This window comes from Apium graveolens, chromosome 3, assembly GCF_009905375.1.
Source record: "Apium graveolens cultivar Ventura chromosome 3, ASM990537v1, whole genome shotgun sequence".
NCBI classification, from domain to species: Eukaryota; Viridiplantae; Streptophyta; class Magnoliopsida; order Apiales; family Apiaceae; genus Apium; species Apium graveolens.
Genome location: NC_133649.1, coordinates 133,395,810 through 133,423,486, shown reverse-complemented (window position 1 = coordinate 133,423,486; position 27,677 = coordinate 133,395,810). Strand labels below are relative to the sequence as shown.

General features: G+C 38.1%; 1 protein-coding gene and 1 pseudogene across 1 annotated transcript; one reads left to right on the top strand and one right to left on the bottom strand.

Annotated features, from left to right (window-relative positions):
• Positions 1-15,716: 15,716 nt before the first annotated feature.
• LOC141714590 (uncharacterized) lies at positions 15,717-16,052 on the top strand. The gene has a single exon (XM_074518103.1). It carries the CDS (start codon positions 15,717-15,719, stop codon positions 16,050-16,052), a length of 336 nt encoding a protein of 111 aa, XP_074374204.1.
• Positions 16,053-19,529: 3,477 nt separating this feature from the next.
• The window catches only part of LOC141714589 (granule-bound starch synthase 1, chloroplastic/amyloplastic-like), a 77,061-nt pseudogene continuing 68,913 nt past the window's right edge, over positions 19,530-27,677 (bottom strand).

Here is a 27,677-nt window from a genome sequence, read left to right as displayed (position 1 = left end):
AGGGCAGGCAGTGCTTGTACCTGAACTTGTGTTTGTGCTTAGCCACGGTGTTAGTGTGTTCATGTCATGCGATCACATAAACTGACCGACATATCAGGTGGAGCGTTGAGCCTCAGAGTATGTGACATGGTTGAAGTTTAATTTTTCAGCAATTCAGCTGGGAGTTCCTAAAAAGATGATATCAAGCATGGCGCATTTGTAACTTACTGTACATTTGAGAGAGAACTTTTGAGTATCACATACTATGGTATATTTATCAGAGCTTAGGCAGGCTTCTATATCAACACCTAGGAGCTGGGAACATGATTTATTGGCATCCTATATTGCTATTATTAGGGCTGTAATTCGCGCCGAGGGAGCCGAGTTTTGAGCCGGGCGTAATTCGAGTCAAGATTAATCGAGTGGAGCCGAATGTTTAACTAAACGAGCCTAAACCTCTGCCCGAGTCGATAAACGAGCCTAAAACTCAGCCCGAACTCGACTCGTTTAATTTCACGAGTCGAGTCGAGCCGGCTCGTTCTAAACGAGCCGGTTTTAACGAGTCGGCCCGGCTCGTTTAATTTTATCCTTAATCGAGCCTAAACCTCTACCCAAACTCGACTCGTTTAATTTTACGAATCGAGCCGAGCAGGCTCGAGTTATTAAAAGAGTTAGAATCTCTCCCCGAACTCGACTATTTAAAATAAAAAAGTCAAGTCGGACTTAAACGAGGTTAATAATATTCATGTACTATAATAAAAATCCAGAATTTGATAATAGTCCCATCTAAAATTAAAATGATGACTTTAAAATTAAATTCTTTATAATTTATTCAATGACATTAATAACCTTTGTTAAAGTTAAACCCTCTTTTAAACGGTACTTTAGTTTCACGTCGTTTTGGTTTTACCACCTTTTAATTTGATCCTTTTGAATCTCATTACAACTCTATTTGTATAATTTTATTTCTTTTAATTCAAATATAACTTATTATTTTGTATGTATTATTTTACCCATTTTTTTATTTTTATATACCTCTATTTATTGTTATTATTGTAACTTTTAATTTATATTTTTTATTCATTTTTATTAATTCTATATAAGATTTAAGATTTACTTATTTTATTTCAGTTTTTTGGTTTCACCCGGGTTCAATTCCATATATTTATAATATCATAATTTATTATATATTTTCATCATATTTTCAAATTTCATACTCTACAATTATATTGTTTGTGATTTTGTATAACTATATAATTGACATCAAGGAGTAATCCATTTTCGAACGTGGGTAGACACTTTCGGTACTTAATAATATTAATTTAAAATTTAAAGATCAATGAAACCTTTATAATTCCTTTTATAAATATTTAAAATTTCACAACTCTCAAATTCAAACACGCACACCTCAAATATCATGCAAACACACAAGATCATCACATATATTTCACATTCACACTTTTAAATATATTCAACCATTTTAATACGGGTTCCGTTCAACTTGATGGCCCGACGAAACAGCTTATTCCCTTAGTTGACTCGTCAAACTGGAACGAGTTACTTTATGTTCCTAGTTACTATTATACAACAACGACAATTAACCACAAAATCATTTAACCTTTTATTTATTCAAATAAATTCACAATTACAACAAAAAATTATACTTTATTCACTTAATCACATCGCGAAATTCCCAGTCGCTACATCAAAGGAACACCAAAACTTGGCATTTGGTATTCTAGAGATTCTGGTTTTGATCTAATGGGTTATTCAGATGCAGATTATGCAGGTTATAGAATTGATAGAAAAAGTACAACAGAAACCTGTCAATTTCTAGGAAATAAGCTAGTATCCTGGTTCAGTAAAAAGCAAAATGCGATATCTACTTCTACAGCTGAGGCTGAATATATTGTTGCTGACAGTTATTGTGCACAAATTTTATGGATGAAAAACCAACTGTTGGACTATGGTCTACAGGTGGATAAGATTCCTATTTTCTGTGATAACACCAGTGCCATTGCAATTGCTAAAAATCCAGTACATCATTCAAGAACCAAGCACATTAACATCAAGTACCATTTCATATATGTACCACTTTCGGTACATATGGTACTAAATTTGATTAGTACCATTTCATATATGTACCGCATTCCACTTCCGGGAATGCGTTACACACCTGTGGCGCATTCACGGAATGCGTTACACCCTTTAATGGCTTAAAAGGGGTGTAACGCATCACCGGAATGCGTTACAGGGCTAGTAACGCGTTCCTGTAATGCGTTACAGCCCGACTGTCCATATTAAATTTGATTTTCTGGGAGTTTCGTAACTCCGTTTTGGGCGTGCAATATACCGTTGGATTCGTTTTTCCGAGACGGATCTAATGGTGTGATCAATTTTAGTTTATATAAAAGTTTTGAACTGTTTATATTTCCATGAAGTGTTTTAAAGTTGTTTTTTGACTGTTTTAATTGCTTTTAAATGCTTCATGTGATACATAGAGATGTATAATGCTTAGACTAATGTGCTAGATGATGTAACATGCCTACCTTGATGTTTATTCATGTTGATATATGTGATATATGCTTAGTTTATCATGCGATGATAGATTCAGGTGAACTTAAATAAACATAAGGCGTTTGTTAGACAACCTAGTATAGTGAAATTGTTTCATAACCTTAATAACAATATTATGAATACAATCATGAGATTCTTGTGTTTATGAAACACGTAATTGAATATGAATTTTTGATATGAGAGAAAGGATGATTCTGTCAACAACAGATTTCTATCTGTAAAAAAGGGTTATTAAGTGACGCCTCTTGACAATGCTCCACCCGATCTGGGAATCGTCTGATTATTGATTATTGATTTGAAATATTTAATTTAAAAGGAAGAATCTCTTTATAATATGATTATGATTGTAACGTAATATAATCCCTCTAAAATTAAATAATATCAAGTAGTAATTGGCCAATGACACAACGGGCTTGTGTCGGTCATAGCCTTCCAACATGGTAGAAAGTAGTTCTTATTTTTGAATCATTGTCGTTTCATGCCACAGCCGAGGGCTTTGATTTCGAAATAAGAAATACTTGTCTATTACATAGAGATGTGTACATTGAATAAGAATCTAAAGGTCGTTACGTGCCACAGCCGTGGGCCTTTGGGGACTGATTCAATTGTACGGAATGTTGGGTTAGACTTGACTTAGAATATTGAGTTTGTCGTACCACAGCCGTGACTCAATTATTCAAGAGGCTAAAGTTTGATTAGGGAATAACATTAGATGTAATTGACAAGAGTTGTCTGCCTATTGAACATTACATGGCGTTTCGTGCCACAGCCGGGGTTGTGTAATGGAATGTAGGATCCCTATTCCCACTAGCATTATGAATGCTTAATTTTTCATGTAGGGGGTTGAATAAATTAGGAAAACTAGTGGGAGCCACTTATGAATAAAAACCCGATTCATATAGTGTTTTGAAATGAAATCGAATATTTGCTAAGTGTTGTTATGTGTTTATCATTTACAGATTTACTTTGTACGTTATGTCTTCTGCACTATCACTTCGGAGCATACTGGATGCTCACAAATTGACGGGTCCTAATTATGCTGACTGGCTTCGAAACTTGAGAATTGTTCTCAGGATTGAGAAGCTGGAATACGTGATTTACTCACCTAAGCCTACTGAACCTGCTAGTGATGCACATAATGATGAACACGTTGTGTATCGTAAGTGGATAGATGATGCAAATGTTGCTCAATGCATCATGCTAGCTTCCATGAACATTGAGCTACAGAAGTAACATGAGTATATGGATGCTCACACTATCCGTATGCATCTACAAGAGTTGTATGATGTGGCGGGGAGGACAGCTCAATATGAGATATCCAAGGAGCTGTTCGGTTGTAGGATGTCTGAGGGATCATCTGTGAATGACCATGTACTTAAGATGATCAATTTGATTGAACGTCTTGGACAACTTGGTTTTGCCATGGATGGGGAGCTGAGCCAAGACTTGGTCTTGCAATCGCTTCCGAGTTCGTTCTCGCAGTTTGTTGTGAACTTTCACATGAATAAGTTGGATGTCAGCCTGCCTGAACTCCACAACATGTTGAAGACTGCGGAATCGAATTTTCCCCCTAAGAAGAGTTCTGTTCTTCTAATTGGTGAAGGTTCCAATCCTAAGAAAAGGAAGAGGAACTCTTCCAAGAAGAAGAAAGTAGGTGAGAAAACGCCGGTTCCACCAAAAGCTGAAGACCCCAAGAGCAAAGTTGTTTGCTTTCACTGTAACAAGGTGGGGCACTGGAAGAGGAACTGCAAGGTTTACCTTACAGAATTGAAGAAGAAGGGTAGTGAGACTACTGCTTCTGATTCATGTATGTTCATGATAGAAGTGAATATGTCATTTCTACTTGGGTATTAGATACCGCCTGTGGTTCTCATATCTGCAATTTGTTGCAGGGACCAAGAAGAAGTAGGACTCTTGAGGAAGAGGAGGTGATTCTACTGATGGAAATGGAGCAAGAGTTGCTGCTGAAGATGTAGAATCATTTCATTTACATATGCCTACGGGCAAGACTATTGTTTGAAATAATTGTTATTTTGTTCCCTCGATTGTGAGGAATATTATTCCCATGTTAGACTTGGCTGGATTTTCATTTATTATTGAGAATAATGAATGTTCTATTCTTAGAGATAATATTCTTTATGGACGTGGTACTTTAAATAATGGCCTGTATATATGTGACATAATTTACTTCAGATTGAACAAACTAATAAAAGAAAATGGATGATGAAAATCTCACTTCATTATGACACTGCAGTCTCCATTTAGTGGACATGGAAAGAGGGCTGCAGATTTGCTAGGAATGGTACACACAGATGTATGTGGACCAATGTCTACGCAAGCCATGGGTGGATTTTCATACTTCATTACTTTCATAGATGATAGATTTGGATTCGGATATGTGTTTGATGAAACACAAGTCTGAGGCCTTTGAAAAGTTCAAAGAATATAAGTATGAAGTGGAGAAACAACCAAACATAGTATTATAACTCTTCGATCAGATCGAGGTGGTGAATACTTTAATGGAGTGTTTCTAGATTATCTCAAAGTAAATGGTATAGTCTCCCAGTGGACTCCTCCAGATTAGTATCTGAAAGGAGAAATCGAACTTTGTTAGACATAGTTCGGTCCATGATGAGCTATGCAAATCTTCCAATATTCCTATGGGGTTATGCATTGGAAACCTCAGCATATTTACTGAATATGGTGCCTTCCAAATCTGTTCCTCAAACTTCGTATGAGATATGGAAAGAAAGGAAACCGAGTCTTAAACACGTTAAGATTTGGGGATGTCCAGCTTATGTCAAGTAAGTTGACCCAGATAAGCTGGAATATCGATCCGTAAAATGTAGTTTTGTGGGATATCCTAAAGAGACTTTAGGGTATTACTTTTACACCGATCATCGGGTGTTTGTCTCCAGACATGCTACCTTCTTGGAAAAGGAGTTTATCCTTGAAGGAAACAGTGGGAGCAAAATTGAACTTGATGAAGTTCAAGAAGCACAAACTACTACGAATCAAGTGGAAACACCTGTTCTGACTGAACAACCTTTTGTGGAACAGCCCATTCATAGATCAGGGAGAGTGTCTCGCCAACCTGAGAGGTAATATGGCCTTGTCATTGAGAATGACAATGAGTTGTCGATCATTGATGATGACGACCCTGTGACCTATAATGAGGCTATGAGTAGTGTTGACTCAGAGAAATGACATAGTGCCATGAAATCCAGAATGGAATCTATGTATACGGTATACAAAAGATAGATTACAGCAGATGGCCAGGTGGAGACCTATAAGGCCAGGCTTTTGGAAAAAGGATTCAAACAAAGGCAATGGATTGACTTTGATGAAACCTTTTGCCTGTAGCCCTGTTAAAATCAGTTCGGATTTTGCTTGCGATTGCTGCTTACTACGACTATGTGATCTGGCATATAGCCAGATGGTTTTCTTTCCAAGGGAAATGAAAACCTAGTATGTAAGCTGCTGCGAACCATATGTGGTTTAAAACAAGCTTCTCGTAGATGGAACATTCGTTTTGATGAGACAATTAAAGAGTTTGATTTTATCAAAAACGTAGATGAACCATGCGTCTACAAAAGGGTTAGTGGGAGCGCGGTAACATTTCTTGTATTGTATTGAATTAGAGTTGACACACATAACAACATAGCAGACCCACTCACAAAGCTACTTTATGAAAGTCACTTTGATCGTCATAATGACAGGATGGGTATTAGATACCAGAGTGATTGACTTTAGTACAAGTGGGAGATTGAAAGGAATATGTCCTAAGTCCAATCATGTATGAGGATTTAGGAATAACTTTTATGTAATCTGTTTTGATTTCATTGATATTAATAAAAGACTTGTTTTGTTTTTATTACGGGCTTTATCTATTTAAGTGTTTAAATAAGATATACCATAGTTTAGAGTAAAGCTTTTTATAGATTATGATGAGATCATAATAGTGAGACCTAAAAAGATGATAACTCTAAATTTAAATAGTTCCTGGTCATAGGATTACTAACTGGTAATTAATAATCCGCAAAGATCGGTACATACTATGCTTGCTTCATTATGAAGGATGTCTGTTCTCATAGACATTTGTGTGGTGACACTATAGCTAGTATGTAGGTGCTTATTATAGAATAAGTTCACTGAACATGACTCGCACAGCTGAACAACTGATGGAGTTCACTCACGTGTCAGCAGTTGTTCGCTTAGTGATAGTTGTACAAGTATCCTTAGACTTGAGGTCATCATAGTCATCTTGTGTACACTGAACTATGCTTTGGTTTAGTTCTTAGTCTCCAGGGACAATTATTAGGGCTCTTCTGGGTATAGGAATTTGTACACGAAGATAGTGTATGATCAATAAAGGATCTACCCCTTCCAGTGAAGGAAGCGAATGTTCAAGGCTGATCCACTTATGCTAGTTCAGGAATCTCTGGCCAGAGTAAATGAAATTAGAAAGGAGTTTCTAATTTGCATAGAACTACGCATAGTAAATGGTAAGCAAGTGATTAAATTAGATAGGCTTGACATGAGATCCATGCCTTGTATTTAATCGGGACATTGTAGGGTAGAAGGAGTTTATTGTACGGTAACTATTCACTGACAGGTTCTTGGTATTCTAAGCAGTGAATTCATATTATCCGGATAGTCGCGATATGTTGATAAGCATCACTCACGATGTAGAATAAATGTGATTAATTAAATAATCATATTTAATAAATTAGAGAATTTATATAAATAATGATAAAATAGTTTTATTATTATTTATTTCTACTACCGGCTTAATATTGAACCTACAGGGTCACACCATACAAAGAGAATGATTTTTTGGTGGAGGAATTAATTAATAATGGCTAATAATTATTTATTTGTGAAATAAATAATTAATTGGCAAATTTAATAATTGATTAAATGAGATTTAATTGATTATAAATTAATTAAGAAAAGTTCTTAATATTATTAATTAAGGATTTAATTTTTGGAAATTAAATCAAGAGAGAGAATTATTTCTAAAGTGTTTAGAAAAAGGATTAATGATTAAAAGGTGTTTTAATTATTAATGAGAATAATAAATGGGATAATAATAATAATATTTATGGGAAAATTTCAGCTGAAAATTTTGCCTATAAATACACTATTATAGACCCTATTTTATTCGAACCCACATTAAACCCGAGAAACCCAAAAGTTTCAGAAAACCAAATTCTCTCCACCTCCTCCTCCTCCTAAAAGTCGTTTTCTTTGTGGATACCGGTGGAGTGCTTCACACTTGAGGAGCAACTGCTAAGGATCTCTGATCGTTGTCTCCGAATTATTTTTAAAGGTTAGATTCGATCCCTCGAATTTTTATTCACGATTTATATGCTTTTATTTGGATTTTGTGTGTGTAAAAGTGTTTTTCCACGCCCCGCTGCGTTTAAAAATCCAACAAATACATAATCTTCAATTTTAAATAAAACTACAGGAACCTATTGATTGATTAAAATCTTAAATCAATGCGAGGAATAATCGTCAATTTCAAAGAAAACTACAGGAACCTATTGCTTCATTAAAATCTCAAATCAATTCGAGGATTATCTTCGCCAATAAGATTTATGCAAGCAAATGATGATTATAAGAAGTGAACTTAGTAATAATCTGAATGCTTTGTTAATTAATATAAAACGTACATTACCTCAATTATGATGCATAATTGGTATAGTTAGTGGCAAAAAATGTTCATCTCCATGAGTCATAACTTTCTGCTAACTCTTTCTACTAAGCAGAATTTGATGTTCATTGACATTTTTGGAAATGATTGTCAATGTTTAAGAAGTCCAATAGTGCATAATGTCAATGCCTAAATTGTACAATGATGACAAACAAAATGTTGATGATCAAGTTGAGGATTAATAAAGTGCTACTATAATATGAAGTGGACTAATGAAAAGATACAACATGAAGGATTAATTATCATGAATTAGTGCTTAAAGGAATGGTTGGTATAATCAAATAGAGGCCGCTTCGTCAGTGCCAGTATCAGTCCCAGACTCAGACTTCCACGATTTTGATAGGATAGATCAGAAGAGTGCATCCAACCAAAGCACATATGGGCATTGTATGATGAAGAAGATGGCATGATTCAATTGTACTGTTTGATCCGAGAAGTCATATCGCTGCAACCATTCAAGGTCCATTTCACCTACTTGAACTCCAAAACTGATACTGAATTTGAATTAGTAAATTGGTTGGATTCAGGGTTTACTAAATCTTGTGGACATTTTAGAGTAATGAACACATACATTTTTGATCAATTTAATATTTTTTTTCTTAACATTTGATTTAGGAGAAGGCTGACAGCGGGGGATGTGTTAGGATTTATCAAAAAGGGGAGACATATGGGCAGTATATCGGAACTGGTTAACAGAACTGGACAACACAACTCCATATGAGGTAAGACATAAGTATGAGATGGTGGAAGTACTTGATGATTACTCTGAGGAGCTTGGAATCAAATTTTATTGGAACATGAGGCCTAAGATTACTAACTACATACTAAAGGAATGGTTGCTATAAAGCCTATCATGCAAAGATATATAAGGAGAATTGAACCTTGACATGATTACAATTTTACACACTATACTGATAGTACATATAACTCTTACAAGGACTATATTCGGACTCCCAGCTCCATCCAGTCCCGCGCCCAACTAGTCCAGACTAATCTAGTCATAACAGCCCAACCTTGGGGAATCTCAGTACGTGAGGCACATGCCCAAACGCGTGATAGGGACAACTGTCATTCATCAGTCATGAGCATAATCAAGTCATGTGCCAAGAAATTCTCAGAATATTCCTCAACCACTCCCATCCTGACATGTGTAAGGCATCCGCTCCATCTAGGTGTCCTTCGCTCCTAGAACCAACGACTACGATTCAAAGGTACCAACCCCAAAACCCTATCTTGGGACTATTTATAGCCCAATAAGGTAAGGTTTTGGGGTTAATCACTCTCTCACACTCATATACACACACAATTACCTTACATCCCTATCTATCTTCATCTTCCCCAAAAACAAGTTCTTACTCTCACATCGGAGGCTCCGAGGGACCCAATCCCCCCTTCCGGTGTTGTTTTGTAGGAACCCCATGACAACTACACCACCACCGCGGTGAAGGATCTAGGCACAATGTCGAAGGAGCAGCCCCGCCACCAGGAGTTATCATTTGGCGCTAGAAGGAGGGGCTCTCCATCCTTGGGTCTTGGTGCCCCTGGATTCACCTTCATCAGCAAGCTCTTGAAAGAGTCCATTTCTTTCACTTGTAAGAACCCAAGCAACCAAACTCTCTCATAAATATGTATGTTGTTTATTTAAGTCACGTTTGTGTGTGCTCGTTGTTTTAGGCCACATTTATGTGAGCCACGTTTCGTTGATTTACACCACATTTGTGTGTGCTATTGCTAGTTTCTATTGTTTTGGAACCCCGAGTTTGCTTTAGTTTTCATATTACCTTTGTGTCCTAAAACTCAGCTGCACTCTTTCTACCATATTGTTTGTACTATTCCCAGAAAGTTATTCAAACCACTCCCAAGAAACTACCTATTGTTGTTTTGAATAGTTTCCACAATTTTAAAAAAGTAACCTTAGATCGATATTGTTAGTTGGAAACTTTGTTAGTTGTTGTTGGTACTTTTGAGACAATGACAAAAGCAGGAACGCATACTTCAGGGAGACCCTCTGCTAGTACTCAGGTCCAGGAGCCGGACCACTCCCAGGCTCAAGACCCGGAAGCCGACTAAGAAACACTCCAGGAGCAACCATTGCAACTCCCATTCTGGAGAGGGTTGTTAACCCCTGGGATGCCAGAAGCCTTATTGAGCTAAACCAATACAAGTACACTAACGTCCCCGTGGTTGAGGAACATATGGCCAACCTCACCAGCAATGAACTAGCAGAAGAAATCTGGCTCTATAGGAAAGAACAAGCCCGGATCCAGGATGATGCCGAACTAGAGGAGGAACCGGAGGAGTCCGGGGACTCCTGGCAATCTAAGAGATCAGTCTTCGACCGTATTGGAGTTAAGGGGAAGAAGAACGAAAAGGATCAGGGCAATAAGAAAGAAAAAGAAGCAGCCAAACAGAAGAGGTTAGAAGAGATGATAGAACAAATCAGAAAGGAAGAAGCAAAGCTTGAACTAAAGATTCAAAAAAGAATGCAGCCAGAGGAAGAGAAACTACTGGCCAAGTCCAGGACTAAGAGGACCCGGAGGGATCCTACTCCCGAGGTCATTTCTGATGATGATGAAGAGAAGCAAAAGGATCTTAAGGATATGATCTATGAACTACAAAGGAAAATGGACAAAGACTCTGGAATGGAAGTTGGGGAAACTCCAACACCTTTTAGCCACTCCTTGGAGGCTATTCCCCGACAGCGGGACCTAAAGCACTATAATGTCGATTCTTTTGATGGTCTGGGAGACCCAAAGGAGCACTTGAATTACTTTGAGCAGATTGCACAGATATATTAATACAATAATTTAACAAAATCCAGGTTCTTCGCATCAACTCTCAAGGGAGAGGCCCATAGATGGTTCAATAGGATCTCCTCCCGGAGCATCCAGAGTTCGAAGGAGTTTCGCGCAGCCTTCCTTAAGAGGTTTCGAGAAAATAAGATACATGAAATGCATATGTGTCACCTGGAAATCATCCGGCAGCTTGACAATGAGTCCATCTCGGCCTATATGCGGCGGTTCCAAGAATCAATCAACAAGATCTCGAACTTGAACGAGCGCGAGGCTTTGAGCATCTTCAGGAGGAACTTAGACCCGGAACACAATGAAAGATATATAGTAGAACTGATCAACAAGGATCCGCAGAGTCTAGAGGCAACCTACTCCATGGATGCCAGATTCATCAAAGAAACTGATGTGCTCCAAGCAATGAGGATGACCCGGAATGGGGGATCTAGGAGCAAAAATCCTGATGACCGACCGAAAGGGGGTTACCATCAAGACAAAAAATTCAAACAGAGCCAGCAGAACCAAGACAGACAAAATACTCCAATATTCCAAAGGCTCGGTCCTAGGACGGAGTCCAAAAGTGACCGGAGACCAACCAAGCAGTCTTGAGAGCCAAAGCAAGAGTCGGACTGGACTCCACTCAATAGGTTCCGAGAAGAAATTCTAATGGAGATAAATGATAAGATGTTCTACTACCCACCAAAGCAAATGCAGACTCCATCGGAGAGCAGGCCGTACAACAGGCAATGCGACTATCATGAAACACATGGCCACAAGACTGAGAATTGCTTATCACTTAAGTACTTCATCGAAGAATAAGTAAATAAAGGGAACCTGAACAAGTACCTAGTTCGGGACAGCAACCAAAAAGGGGAAGGGATTAAGAGAGGAAAAAACATAGTGAATGTGGTTCTGAGAGGATCCCATTCCTCACCAAGGAGTCCGGACTCTGAAGAAGAGGTACTATCCATCCAAACATTCACGGAAGTGGTTATATCTTTCAGCAGTAAGGACTATGAAGGAGTCAATCCTAACCATAATGAAGCTTTAGTGGTAACTCTGGATATTTTTGACAACGAAGTTTGGAGAATGCTTATTGAGAACAGTTCTTCGGTCAATATTCTCTTCAAGCATACTATGGTTCGAATGCAGCTGGGTAGCGTCCGATCAAATAACTACCGAGAAGACCTACTTTATGGGTTCGGGAACAACTTAGTCCCGATCCAAGGAACCCTATACTTACCTGTCCTTTTTGGAACTGCTCCTAACCAGGTAACCCATGTAATCAAATTTTATGTCATCAACACTCCTTCGTCATACAACAAGATAATTGGGCACCCAGACCTAACCAGGATGCAAGCAATAACTTCGATCTCCCACCTAAAAATCAAGTTCCCAACCCCAACTGGAGTGGGTGAAGTAAGAGAAGATTATGAAGTTGCTGAAAAATGCTACAGTCAGGCTCTGGTCATGGCAGAGACTCACCTGGACAATAAGAGAAAAGTAACAGTTCTTCGCAAATAATAAAGTATCAAAAAATATCATCCACGCTCAAGGGAAGAAACGGGAAAAGAAGTACAAGTAATTGAATCCAGTCCGGATCCAAAAGAAACCAAGCCAAGCCCGGAAGAACCGAAAAACAACCAAGTCATGGTAGTTGCTGAAGCAAGTCCAGTCCCAGATCTCACCAGTCCTACCATGCAAGCAACCAAGGGAGAAGAATCAACACAGGAAAATACTTACTTGAAAAAGAACTCTGAAGCCCGGATATATCATATGGTCTCAATCCAGGACCAAGCAAAAATTGAGGCAGCAGTAGAAACAGAAGAAATCTAAATAGATAAAAGCAGTCCTACCAAGAAGGTGAAAATGCGATCCGGACTAGAATCAGCCTTCATAGAAGAACTGGTATCCTTGCTCCATTAGTACAAAGATGTTTTTGCATGGAGTCCAAGGGATATTCCTAGACTTCATGAGTCAATAGCAATGCACAGCTTGGATGTCAACCCCAACAGAAAGACGGTCAAGCAAAAAAGAAGGAACTTCGCCCCGGAGAGGCAAAAAGCAATAGATGAAGAAGTTGAGAAGTAACTCAGAGCAGGGATTATCAAAGAAATTAAATACCCGGAGTGGTTAGAAAATGTTGTCATGGTGAAGAAGTCAAACGGCAAATGGAGAATGTGTGTGGACTACAAGGACTTGAATGATGCATGCCCGAAGGACCCATACCCTCTACCAAATATTGACCAGCTAATAGATGCCACGTCCTGACACATCATGCTAAGTTTCATGGGCGCCTTCTCCGGATACAACCAGATAAAGATGAAGCCGAAAGACATACCTAAGACAACAGTCATAACTCACAGAGCAGTCTACGCTTATGTGATGTTGCCATTTGGACTGACAAACGCGGGATCAACTTACCAAAGAGCAATGAACAAGATAATCAAGAAACTTGGAGTCCTACGTCGACGACATGATTGCTAAATCAACAACCATCTCAGGACATATAGAAGATCTGAGAGAATGTTTTGACAACCTTAGGAAGCATGAACTCAAGCTGAATCCAGAGAAATGTACCTTTAGAGTTGGAGCAGGCAAGGTCTTGGGATTCATGATCAGCAACCGGGGAATTGAGGCTAACCCAAAAAAATAAAAAGCAATCCAGGAGATGAAGACTCCTAGAACACAGAAAGATGTGCAGAAGCTAGCGGGATCACTAGCAGCACTTAGAAGATTTGTTTCAAAGCTAGAAGAAAGGTGCTTACCATTCTTTGACCTACTCAAAGGAGCAAACAACAAGAAAGAAGTCAACTAGACCCCGGAGTGCCAAAGATCATTCGAAGAAATCAAGGAGTACCTCTCATAGCCACCAGTCCTAACTAAGGCCCAACCAGGAGAGCCTCTCTACTTATACTTATCATCCGGGGAACTAGCAGTGGAGGCTTCCCTAGTCTGGGAAGAGAATGGAAAACAGCAACCAGTTTACTACGTAAGCTAAGTACTTAAGGATTCGGAGACCAGGTACCCAAGACTAGAAAATTTTGCTTTCGCCTTGGTCATGACATCAAGAAAGCTCAGACACTACTTTCAAGGAAGAGAAATCAGAGTAGTCACAAATCAGCCCCTAAGGAAAATAATTCACAAGCCAGATGTCTCGGGAAGGCTAGTCAATTGGACCGTGGAGCTAAGCCAATTCAATTTAAGCTTCATTCCCAGGACTGCCATTAAAGCTCAAGCACTTGCTGATTTTATAATCGAATGCAACTTCCCGGAGGTAGAACTAGTTCCAATGAGCATAGACCCAGAGAGAAATCAATCTACGAACCCAGGAGCCTGGACCCTTAAAGTAGATGGTTTAGCAACAAGCGAAAGATCAGGAGTCGGACTCATCCTAACAAGACCTGAGGGATTCATGATACTGACAGGTATATGCTTCGACTTCCCTACAACAAACAACCAGGAGGAGTATGAAGCATTGATTGTAGGACTAAAGCTTTCCAGGACTCTCAAAGTCCAAGACTTGAACATCTACAACGACTCCCAGATAGTGGTCAAGCAAATAAATGGAGAATGTATAGCGAAAGATCCTATTCTGGAAAAATATCAAGCACTAGTTCAAAGCTACCTAGCATCAATCCCAAGGCCTCAAGTCCTACAGATATGTCCATAAGAAAATGAAGAAGCAGATACTCTGTCCAAGCTAGTCCGGAACTCATCAGATCTGGACTGCTCAGTTTACTTCGAAGAATTGCAAAAATCATCTATTGAAGTAGAAGAAGTCCTAGAAATTAAAAACAACCATAACTGGATGACTCCTTTCATCAACTACTTGGAAAAAGGAGAGCTCCCAAAGGACAAAGGAAAAGATCAAAAACTTAAAGCCAAAGCAGCCAAGTTTTTCCTTGAAGAAGGACTACTATACCGTAGGACCTTCTCATCTCCTATTCTAAAATGTGTCGGGCCAGAAGAAGCTATTTACTGTTTAATGGAAGTCCATGAAGGGATCTGTGGAGACCATATGTCTACAAAGTCCCTAGCTCACAAGACATAAGACAAGGCTACTACTGACCAACTATTCACCAGGATGCAGTAGAGTTCGTGAAAAAATGCAAGGAATTCCAACTCTTCAGCAATGTGTCCTGGATGAGCCCAGTCCTACCTTCCTCAATCCTATCTCCAATCCCCTTTGCTGTCTGGGGTATTGACATCATAAGGCCCTTTCCCCGGGCTAGAGGATATCTTGGGTACTTACTGGTATCAATTGACTACATGACCAAGTGGGTTGAAGCAAAAGAAATGAGGACAATCAATCAGCAGGACTGCATAAAGTTTATGGACAATATTTTGATGAGGTTCGAGATCCCAAGATTTCTAGTATCAGATAATGGGCCACAGTTCATCGGATCAGAATTCGAGTCCTACCTACAAGAGCGCAGGATCAAACACAAAAAATCCTCAGTAGCATATCCCCAAGGAAATGGTCAAGTAGAAATCACAAATAGAATCCTGCTCCAAGGCATTGAAAAAAGACTTAAAGAAAGTAAGAGCAAATGGCCAGAAGAACTGTCGAGTGTATTGTGGTCCAACAGGACAACCCCCGGACAAGCACAGGAGAAACTCCATTCAAGCTATCATATGGAACATAAGCAATGATACCCATCAAGGTAGGATCACCTTCCCATAGAGCGATAAACTTCGATGAAATATCCAATGAAGAAGGACTCGGAACAAATATGGAGCTAATTGATGAAGTCTGGGACCAAGCGGTAGAAAAAATGGATAAATATAAGGAGATGACAAAAGAGCACTTCAGTAAGAAATCCAAAGTCAAAAACTTTCAAATTGGAGACCTGGTTCTTCGAGACACAGAAGCCTCAGATCCTACAAACACTAGAAAGCTAATGCCCAAATGGGAAGGACCATATAAAGTCAAGGAAGTCCTAAGGCCAGGAACCTATAAACTGATGAACATGGATGGCTCATAAGTCCCAAATACCTGGCACGAATTCAGACTAAGGAATTTCTACCAATAGAGAAAAGCAAACAAAGCAACCAAAATCTTGTAGCCTATGGCAAGCAACCAGTTTGGTTTTTCATATATTGTATGAATGAAATTTCAGCTTAATGAAAAACATTTCTCTATATTACATCTTCTTAGTTCTTATTCAAAGCACAAACTAGTCCGGACCAATGACGAACCTGGACTAGAGTAAAAATATTTACTTAGAATTAATTTTCTAAGTAAAAAGCATCCACTAGTCCGGAACAATGATGGACCTGAACTAGAGCAAAAATATTTACTTAAGAATTAATTTTTTAAGTAAAAAGCATCCACTAGTCCGGACCAATGACGAACCTGGACTAGAGCAAATATATTTACTTAAAATCAATTTTCTAAGTAAAAAGCATCCACTAGTCCGGACCAATGATGGACCTGGACTAGAGCAAAAATATTTACTTAGAATTAAGTTTCGAAGTAAAAAAATATCCACTAGTCCGGACCAATGATGGACCTGGACTAGAGCAAACATATTTACTTAGAATCATTTTTGTAAGGCATAAGCATCCACTAGTCCGGACCAATGATGGCCCTGGACTAGAGCAAACATATTTACTTAGAATTAATTTTGTAAGTAAAAAAGCATCCACTAGTCCGGACCAATGATGGACCTGGACTAGAGCAAACATATTAACTTAGAATTATTTTCTAAGTAAAAAAAATGTACACTAGTCTGGACCAATAATGGATATGGACCAGAGCAAACATATTAACTTAGTATTATCTTCTAAGGCAAAAGCATCCACTAGTCCGGACTAATGATGGACCTGGACTAGAGCAAACATATTCACTTAAAATTATTTTTCCAAGGAAACAGTAGACACTAGTCCGATCAATTATGGACTTGGACTAGAGCAATCATATTCACTTGGAAAAAATTTATAAGGCAAAATTAGACTAACAAGAAAAACATATAAAAAAAACAGCAGAATGAAAGTCATAAAAACAAAAGTAGCCACCCACCTGGACAAAGAGAAGCTCGATTAAAAGTACTACAAAAGTTCGAGCTTACACAAAAGAAACATTTCAGTTACAAATATTTCAAATTTACAAATATCAATCTAAGCATCCAGAGCAACGGCTGGGAGAAAACTGGGGCAAGGACCATCGAAAGGCTCCGGCTCACCAAGTTTGGCTTCAACGTTCTGCTTTGCCTTGATGAACTCTTCACAAAAGCTGTCAAAGTCAGCCTCAGGATCCCTCTTTATATGCCTCTCGGCAACAATCCAACAACGCCCAATCTCCGGAGCGCCAGCATTTGCAAGAGCCTTGTCATACTCATCAGACTTCTTGAAAGCTTTAATAACCTCATACTCCGGCCTCACACCTGAAATCTGCCTCCGGAGCTCAGCTAATTCGGACTTTAGATCAGCAGTCTCTTTCTCAGCATTCTGAGCACGGACCGTCACTTCATTAATATGCTTGTTTAGTCCGGACAAAGAGGAGTCCTTTTCAGAAATTGGCCCTTCAATCAGCGAGCTCTTTATTCTTATCAGCAATAGTGTCCCGGGCATTCTTCAATTCATTATATGAAATAGCCGCGGCTCCGACAATGTAACCACCAAGCTGTAAAAAAGGTATGCTATCAATCTGAAAAATTCTAAGGAAAAAACAGAGAAAATGGAAGAAGTATGAACAAATATACCTGGCCCCACAGACGGGTACATTCTTTCATAGTGACATTAAATCCGGAGTCATTCATGTTCTTCCACTCATCTTGAGATGGGATTCCGGCCATGAAGCGGGAAACCCTTTCATCATTACCCGGACCACTCCTAGCTAGACTCCCCTCCTCCAATCCCTTTACCTTGTCCTTCCCAGACTTAGAACCAGCAACAACCTGATCCTTCTCTATCCTGGGAGGCTTCATCCCAACAATCCAGAGCCTCTTCCTCCTCCGGACAACGTCAACTTCGGGCACATCTCCCAAAGGTTCGATCTCCTCCAGATTCTCGAACTCATCACCAGCCTCAACTTCAGCATCCTTCTCCGGACCTCTATCTTGCTCACCAGACTCCGGCCTCGAGACAGCATTGCTCTGAGAGCCTTCCTCTGGGGGTGGATTGGATCCAGACCCAACAATATATGCCTTTTTCTTTAGCTTGAAGGCAGTCCCTAAGCCCTTCAAAGCATCACTGTAAGCCGAAGAAGGCGTGTTCGGATTATAGTAAGGCAAACCTATCAAAGCACAAACAAACACAAAAACTAGCCCAAATACTTTGAAAAAACAGACAAAAACTAAATTACCAAGTCCGGATACTCTTCAATCCGGACTACAAAAAAATACTTACAGCCTAGCTTGTTCATGGTCTTATGATTCATAAACGTATCCCGGGTCAGCTGAAACCTGAGACACTCACAGAAAGAAAAAATGAGCCAGACAGTTTCACCCCGGAGAACAGATCGAGGAAATTGGGTCCGGACTCCATCAAGAGCTATGTGGGGAAGATAGAGCAAATCCAAACCCCTCAACATAATCAACTCCCCGTTCCAATGCTTCAGAGATGACTGCTGAATAACGGGTCTATAGGCAGAACCATACCCACACTTCGCAGCCCGAAATCGCAACTCGTACAGTGGCGCCTGGCTAGACTTAACTAAACTAAAGATTTGGTGCCAGAGCCTAAATGTGGGATGAACTTTAAATTTATTGCAACAGGCAATGAACCAACTAATCCACTTAATCCCGTTAGGGGTTATCTGCATAAGAGAAAGCATATATTCATATTTACATAGGTGTTTAAGGAAAAGATGCCAGTGTGGATTCCACCAGGACCTAAGATGCTCCAGCCAGACCGGAACAAATCCATCATCAGGCCTATGATATATCTTCTCTCCGGGATCAGGCCATCTCCACTCAATCCGGTGATCCAACTAGAAGGCAGCCCGGATAGACGGATCTTGAGCCGTGTGTTCCAAAGCAGCATACTCGTCCTTAAGCAAGTATGGATTTTTAGCAACTATGGTACCAACAAACTTTCGATCAAACTCATCTTCATTACCTCGGACCAGCATTCGGATGCCTAGCATATCCGAACCTAAAACTCCTATAGTACCAGCTATTATCTACTTCCTCACTCTTAGTGATAAAGTAGTTCGGGACATCCACCCAGAGCCCCTCCGGAGTACAAGGTACCTTTCTAGGAGATATCTTACCAATCATTAAATTGGTAATGGCGTTGGAGTCCGAGGTACTAGCTTTCTTACCCATCTCGATCCGGTCAGATTCAGAAGAAGAATCAGAGTTAGAAGGCCCCGGATAGTAGGATATGTAAAGTCTGGCACGAGCTTTAGTCCGAACCATATACCTAAAACAAATGAGATTGGTTAGTCTAAATCCCTACAAATTCTTTATCTTGTCTCGTAGAATGGTCCGGACTACCCTATGTTCAATTTTATTAAATTATACACCACCAGTTCGAGGACGTAAGCCTCTAGGACTATCAACCAATAAACAAAAGTCACCTAAACCTGCATCAAAATAAGTCCAGACTCAATCTAAAAAACCACACAAAAATAAATAAAAAACCAGCACAGAACTATACGTCCGGACTAAGAACTACAGTCCGGACTCAACCAAAAAACCCTTATACCAGAAATACCATGAACCAAGATCAAACACCAAAACCTAAACAAAACAGATATATACACATATTCGAAGCCAAGAACACAATCAAATTTACTAAGGAGCATTAGAGATCTCAATAAGCCAATATACTTATCGAGATGTCAAGTTCTCTATAGACCAAATGGAGATCTCGAGGTAAAATCCCAAAGTACAAAATTATAAATCAGTTCAATATCCAAGATTAACAATCAACAAACAATCCAAACAGCTGGATTGACAAGTCTACAAAAAGCAGCTTGAAGAATGTGCAAGATCAAGATAATCACAGGATGCTAAAGATATGCTAAGCCATAAATAGAAGATATACTTTTCTATAAATGGAAATGACAAGTGACTGTTTACAAAAGCTAATAGCATTTCTTATTCTACACTGTGTAAACCAGCAGTTAACTGAATTATAAAGTTAATACTGGTCCTTTAGTCAGTAGTAACAATTTAGATAGAAAATCTTGTAACACTCTCAAGGAGAAGCTAAGTTTTTTATCAACAAAGAGCCAAGAAAATTTATAGTAAAACATTCTTAATTTTAATATAAAATTAAGTGAGTTTTGAAAATCTGTGTTCATTATTTCTGCAAGCTTAATTTCTGCATGAACACATTTTTACTACAAGATTTATTTTACTTTGTTCAACCATAAAATATTCAAGAAAAGCTCAAAAACAGTAAAACACATTCACCCGCCCCCCCCCCCCCCCTCTGTGTGTTATTCATTTCCTAACAAGTGGTATCAGAGCAAAATCTGAAAGTAAACAGATTCAAGATCTTGGAAGAATGAATACACAGAAAATTAGTAACATCAAAATTCCTACATTTGACAAAGCTAACTACACTCTTTGGAAAAAGAAAATGTTGTTATTTATCATGATGGCCAATCAACTCTATATTCAGATACTCAAAAATGGGCCCTTCATTCCTATGGTTAGAGTTGAAGAATCAACAGATGGTGATATGATCATTCCAACTCATTATGCTCCAAAAGATTATTCTGAGTATTCTGAGCCTGGAAAGGAGAAAGTTTCCCTGGATAGTGGCTCGCAATTGATATTGATTGAATTACTTGACAATATGATGTACAACAACATTGTCAACTGTGACACTGCCAAGCAAATATGGGAAAAGATTGAAATACTCTGTGAGGGAACTGATGAAGTTAGATCAAATCAAAGAAGGATACTGATTTCACAGTATGAGGGTTTCATGGCCAAGCCAAAGGAAAGTATTACAGATGTGTTTGAAAGGTTCAACAAGCTGATAAATGACTTGCAGCTCCATGAAAAATTCTATGAAGCTGAAGAGGTAAACTTGAAGTTCTTGCTTACTCTCCCTGGTCATTTGGAACAGAAAATCTCAGCAATCAGGGAAGGAAGAGACTTGAGCAGAATAACACTGGAAGTTCTATATGGAATTCTCAAAACATTTGAACTAGATATGATTCAAAGGAAATCATTGAGATCTGGTCAGGGACATGTTGTAGATGTCTCAAGTGCTTTAATTGTTAATGAAAACCAAAAAACTATTGATGAGCCAAGATCTCAAACTCCAGTTGCTTCAACAAGTGAGCAAAGAACAAATGATTCATAGGAACAAGTCATTCTGGAATTGGAAGAAGATGAGTTCTACACTCTTGATGAACTGGATGAGCTAGATCAGTCAATGGCTTATTTGGCTAGAAAATTCTCCAACATTAGAGTAAAGAAGCCAAGATTTTTCAAGGGTAAAGGGCAGTCTTTCAACAAAGATAGCAGTTGGAAAGGAAAAGGGAAGTACACTTCTGATAGCAAGAATGGTTACAAAACTGGATCTGTTGACAGATCTAAGATAAGGTGCTACAACTGTGATGAGTTGGGCCATTTTGCTACAGAATGTAGGAAACCCAAGAAAGCAAAGAAGGATAAAGCTTATCTTGAATTAGAAGCAAAGTATGAAGCTCTTCTGAAGAAACAACAAAGCAAAGCTTATATTGCATAGGGTAAAAGTTGGGATGACTCTGAAAATGATGAAGATGAAGAATTTGGAAATTATGCACTCATGGCCTTGGAACAAGGAGATCCTAATCTAAATCACAGGTACCAACTCTTACCACCATTGATTTAAATGTGAGTCAATATAAGAAAACTGTAGAGAATATGAGCACAGAAATGTTTCACATTCACACAAGCATGGTTGCTGCTAATGAAGAAGTTAGCAGATTAACAAAGATATATGAGACGCTTGAAAGTGAGAAGCAAGAAACATAATTGTTATTGGTGGAGCTTGAAGCTGTAAAGAAGAAGAATGTTTATCTGAAGAACAAGCTCAAGTGTGCAAATGAAATTGAAGTAGTGCTAAGGGAGAAGTTTGAAAAAAATGAGGTGAAGTTGAAGTCTTTCAGAAATGCATCTGAGCTGGTTGGACAATACCATGAGAAAAACAAACCATGTGCAAATATTGCTATTGGTCTTGACTATGATGCCTTGAACAGCAAGAAGAGAGAAATAGGTGATAAAGGAAAAGTAACAGGTAATGAAAATGTTCCAGCTATGCTGAAAAGGGTTATATCACCTATGTTCAAGGCATGTGAAGCTAACTTCAGTGAAGAAGAATTGATTATCAAGCAAGAAATTGTTGATGAGGACAAAGAGAAGAAAACTGCAGAATCAACTCAGTCTTCCAATACTAAAGAGAAGCTCATGGACAAACAAAGTCCCAAGACACCTGTTAAAGAAACCAAAACTAAAGATGCAAGAAAGAAAAAGAAAAATAGAAATGGGAAAATAGGGATAAACAAAAGCAACAATTTTGCTTATGTTGCAGATGCTCCAAGAAAGAAATGTGAAAAATATGGCTCTGTGAATCATCTAACTCGCCTTTGTAAAAAGGCAATTAGCAAGCCAACTGAAGGAGCCTGCAAATATAATGAAGCAAATACAAATGATCCCTACTCCTTCTGACAAGTTTGACTGCATTCCTTGCAACTTGAAAGTGATGAAAAGTTATCACAAACTGAGAGTAGACCTCAAAAAACAAAAATTGGGTCTACAACAGAAAGGGAAAATGCTCAACAGTCAATGAACTCTATTTTATATGAAACTACTCATTCTACTTCTGCTAAATCAGTTAACAAGAAGAAAGTACCCAACTCTGCTTGGGTTGCTAAACACACTTAAAACTTATTGTATGCAGGGCAAAGTGACTAAAGTCATCTGGATCATAGACAGTGGATGTTCCATGCATATGACAGGTGATAAAGCCCTGCTATCACAGTTTGAGGAGAAAGTTGGCCCTTTGGTAATCTTTGGAGACAACGACAAAGGATTCACAATGGGATATGGCAAAATTGTTTCTGAAAATGTTATCATTGATGATGTAGCACTGGTAGCTGGTCTTGAAGTGAATCTTCTCAATGTTAGTCAATTTGCAAACAAAGGCTTTGAAGTTTTATTCAATAAAGAAGAATGCACTTTATCAGCAAGAAAACTGGTGAAGTTGCTCTGAAATGAGCAAGGAAAGGAAGCTTATTTGTTGCAGACTTAGACTCAACAAATAAGGATGGAATTTGTTGCTTCTACACCAAGGCATCAGAAGAACAAAGCAAGTTGTGGCATAAGAAGCTATCTCACTTGAATTTCAAGGCAATAAACACCTTGGTCAAAAAGGAGTTAGCAAGAGACATGCTTAAACTGGAATTTGCTCAAGTTGAAGTTTGTGAAGCTTGTCAGAAAGGAAAAATGAAGAGATCAAGTCACAAGTCAAAAACTGTGAATTCTATAAGTGCACCATTGCAACTTATTCATATGGACTTGTTTGGGCCAGCAAATGTCTTATCAATTTCAAGGAACAAATATGCACTTGTGATGGTGGATAATTTCTCAAGATATACTTGGGTAGAGTTCATGCACTCTAAAGATAAAACTCCACACATCATAATTGAGCACATCATAATTGAGCACATCAAGAAGATAGAAAAACAGGCTGAAGATTACAATTGTGTAAAAAGATTGAGAAGTGATAATGGAACATAATTCAGAAATTCAACATTGAGTGAATTCTGCAAAGGCAAAGGCATTATTCAAGAATTCTTAGCTTCTAGAACACCTCAACAAAATGGAGTAGTTGAAAGAAAGAACTGAACATTAATTGAAGCTGCTAGAACAATGTTGCAGGATGCCAAGTTGCCAACAAGTTTCTGGGAAGAAGCTGGTAACACTGCATGTTACACTCAGAATAGATATCTCATTAACAAGGCACATGGTAAATCACCTTACTCAATCATGTCTAAAAGAAAGCCTACTGTAAAGAATCTTCATGTGTTTAGAAGCAAGTGTTACATTTTGAAAGACAACTCTGAATATGTGGGAAAAATTGACTCAAAAGTCTTTGAAGCAATTTTTCTGGGATATTCATTGGAAAGAACAGCCTACAAAGTTTATGTGATTGATCAAAATAAGATTATGGAAAGCACATATGTGATTTTTAATGATGAAAAGTGTCCAGGCTTGGAATGCCTTGATGATAATGAAGCTAAAGCCCTTGCATTTGAAAACCTCAACATTGATAGTGATTCTGATGGGAAGATGAAGTTGATGCACAACAGATGATAAATGAAGAGACTACTCAACAGGAAAATCATGGAAGTGGAAGCTTATCTCATATACCTAAATTTGATAGCACAAACTCAGGGGAAGAAAGAGAAGAAGGATCTAGCAGTCATACCAACAATAAAGAAAATGATGAAGGCACAAGTCAACAAACTCATACAAGGAGGTGGGATAGAAGTCACACTAGAGAAGCAATTATTGGTGATCCTACTGCTGGTGTGAGGACTAGAAGTGCAACTGCTAATGAATGCCTACATGCATATTTTCTGTCTCAAGTAGAGCCTAAGAAAATTGATGAAGCTCTACTGGATCCTGATTGGATATCTGCCATGCGGGAAGAGCTGAATCAGTTTGAAAGAAACAAAGTTTGGGAATTGGTTCTTGCACCAAAGAATAGAAGCATTATTGGAACAAAATGGGTGTTCAGGAACAAGATGGATGAAAATGGTATAGTCACCAGAATCAAAACAAGGTTGGTTGCAAAACGCTACTCACAAGAAGAAGGAATTGATTATGATGAAACTTTTGCTCCAGTTGCAAGACTTGAAGCAATAAGGATTTTTCTAGCATTTGCTGCACACTCAAATTTCAAAGTGTATCAAATGGATGTCAAGAGTGCCTTTCTGAATGGTGAGCTAGAAGAAGAAGTTTATGTGTAACAGCGACCTGGCTTTGAAGATCCATAATTTCCAAATTTTGTGTACAAGTTACTCAAGGCTCTATATGGACTAAAACAGGCACCTAGAGCTTGGTATGACACACTGTCAGATTTCCTACTGAAACATGGTTTTACTAGAGGTAAAATAGACAAGACTCTTTTCTACAAGAAATATGGCGAGGATATGATCCTAGTTCAGATCTATATGGATAATATCATCTTTGGTTCTACAAATGAGAAGCTTTGCCAAAGATTCTCCAAGCTTATGCAAAGTGAATATGAAATGAGTATGATGGGGAAATTGAGTTACTTTCTTGGACTTCAAGTTAGTCAAAGAAGTGATGGTATCTTATCAGCCAAACTAAGTATGTCAAGGATCTATTGAAAAAATTTGGTATGGTTGATTGTTCACCTGCATCTACACCCATGTCTACTGCAACAAAGTTGGATGAAGATAAAAAGGGCAAGAGTGTAGATATCTCAAGCTATGGAGGGATGATTGTATCATTGCTTTACTTAACTGCAAGTAGACCAGATATCATGTTTGCTACATATCTGCGTGCAAGATTTCAAGCCAATCCAAAAGAATCACATTTGATGGCTGTAAAGAGGATTTTCATCTCTTTGAAGGGAACTCCAAACTTGGGATTATGGTATCCTAAGGGAACTGGTTTTGAAGCTGTTGGTTACACGATTGCAGATTTTGATGGATGCAGGGTTGACAGGAAAAGTACTAGTAGAATATATCAATTTCTTGGACAAAGACTTGTATCCTGGTATAGCAAGAAACAACAATTGGTATCAACTTCTACAGCTGAGGCTGAATACATAGCTCCAGGAAGTTGTTATGCTCAAGTGCTTTGGATTAGAAATCAGCTAATGGATTATGGTCTAGTGTTACACAAAATTCCTATTATGTGTGACAATACTAGTGCTATATCTACAGTAGCTAATCTAGTTAATCATTCTAGGACAAAGCACATTGATGTAAGGTACCATTGTATTAGAGAACATGCTAAAAATGGTACCATTGAGCTCATTTTTGTTCCAACAGAAAAATAATTAGCTGACATTTTTACTAAACCTTTGGATGAAGCAACTTTCAATAGACTTGTAGGTGAAATTGGAATGCTTAATTCTTCATTCTAAGGCAAGAACTCAGCTAATATTTTGCAGCAGATTAATTTTTAATAAATCAATCTTTATTTGATTTAGATTGGAAACTAACTGAAATATGAATTATAAATATTTCAGAAATTTCTGCATATTTATTTTTCAAAATTCAACTTGGAATTTTTCAAATTTTAAGTAAACTGCTCAATTGTTAATTTACATCTTTAATATGTAAAATTAACACAAGGCAGAATTAAAATGGTCAAAAGTATATAGAGAACTGAGTTCTTGATAAGTCTAACTGACTTATCGACAAGTCATTTTAAGACTTCTCGAGTGAGTTGTCAACAAGTCAATTTACTGACTTCTCAAGTGACTTCTCGATAAGCTTAATTATGACTTATCAATAAGTCTTTGTAGAGTTCTCTAGTAGTGTTAATTCACTGAATTCTCTACAAGTATAATTTTTGACTTATCAATAAATCAGAAATGAAATAATTTAATTTAATAAATTATTTTAGTAAAATACTTTTGAAAATTTATTCTAATATTATTTTGAATTTGTTCAAATAAAGTTGGAATTAATTCAGTCCATTGTTGGACAAACTGGGTATTTATTTGACATCTCGATAAGTCAATTTTTAGTTCTCTATAAGAGTAATTTAAAATGACTTATCGATATGTACTTCATTTCTTAAAATGACTTCTCGATAGACAAATTCCAAACGTCTATTTTTGAGTTCTCGACAAGTTATTTTTTTTACGATAAATACCCGGACTTCTCGATACATATACATACTTACATTTATCGAGATCTCAAGTGACCTAGCCTTTCAAGCAAAAACCGATTTCTCTCTCAGTTTTACTCCTTTCTAAAAAATTCTTCTTACCCATTCTCACTCACTAAACTACAATGGAACAAAACACTGTTAGAGCAACTATCCCAGAGAAAGGAACAAACTATTTGGCTTTTACTGATGCTCACCAAGCCCCTGACAGTTTCAAGGGGTTTGTGAAATTTATGTCTGAATCTTACATTGCAGGAGCCTTGACTGCTAATCCAGTGTTGTACCTGGATGTGTTGCATGCGTTTTGGACTACAGCTATGGTGAAGACTGTAATGAATGATAATTATGTATCCATGGTGGTGACTTTCTCAATTGGAGGACAACAAATTGAGTTTAATGAGCAGGGTGTATACCTAGCTTTGGGATTTCCCACTGCAAATCTGGTGGAGGTGCCAACTCCTGATGAGCTGATTGAGTTTCTGGACTTCATCAACTATGATGGAAGAATCAACTTATCAAGCCTGAACAGAACTAATCTAAGGAAGGAGTGGTCATTCATTTTTTGATTCAGTGGTGAGAGCCTTCACATGCAGGAAGACATGATATGACAATATTTCAAGTATGGAGCAAAATTTGGTGTATCCAATTGCCCACAACAGACACTTGAATGTTGGTCTATTGATCTTGGAAGAACTTGCAACCAGGCTAACTATGCCCCTGTCAGCTAGAGTTAAGGAAATTTTCTTCCCTAGATTTATAATGTCCACTTTAAATAATAAAGTAGCA

What these genes read in the sequence shown, in the direction of transcription:
- LOC141714590 (XM_074518103.1), top strand. Translation starts at nt 15,717, where the DNA reads ATGATACCCATCAAGGTAGGATCACCTTCCCATAGAGCGATAAACTTC.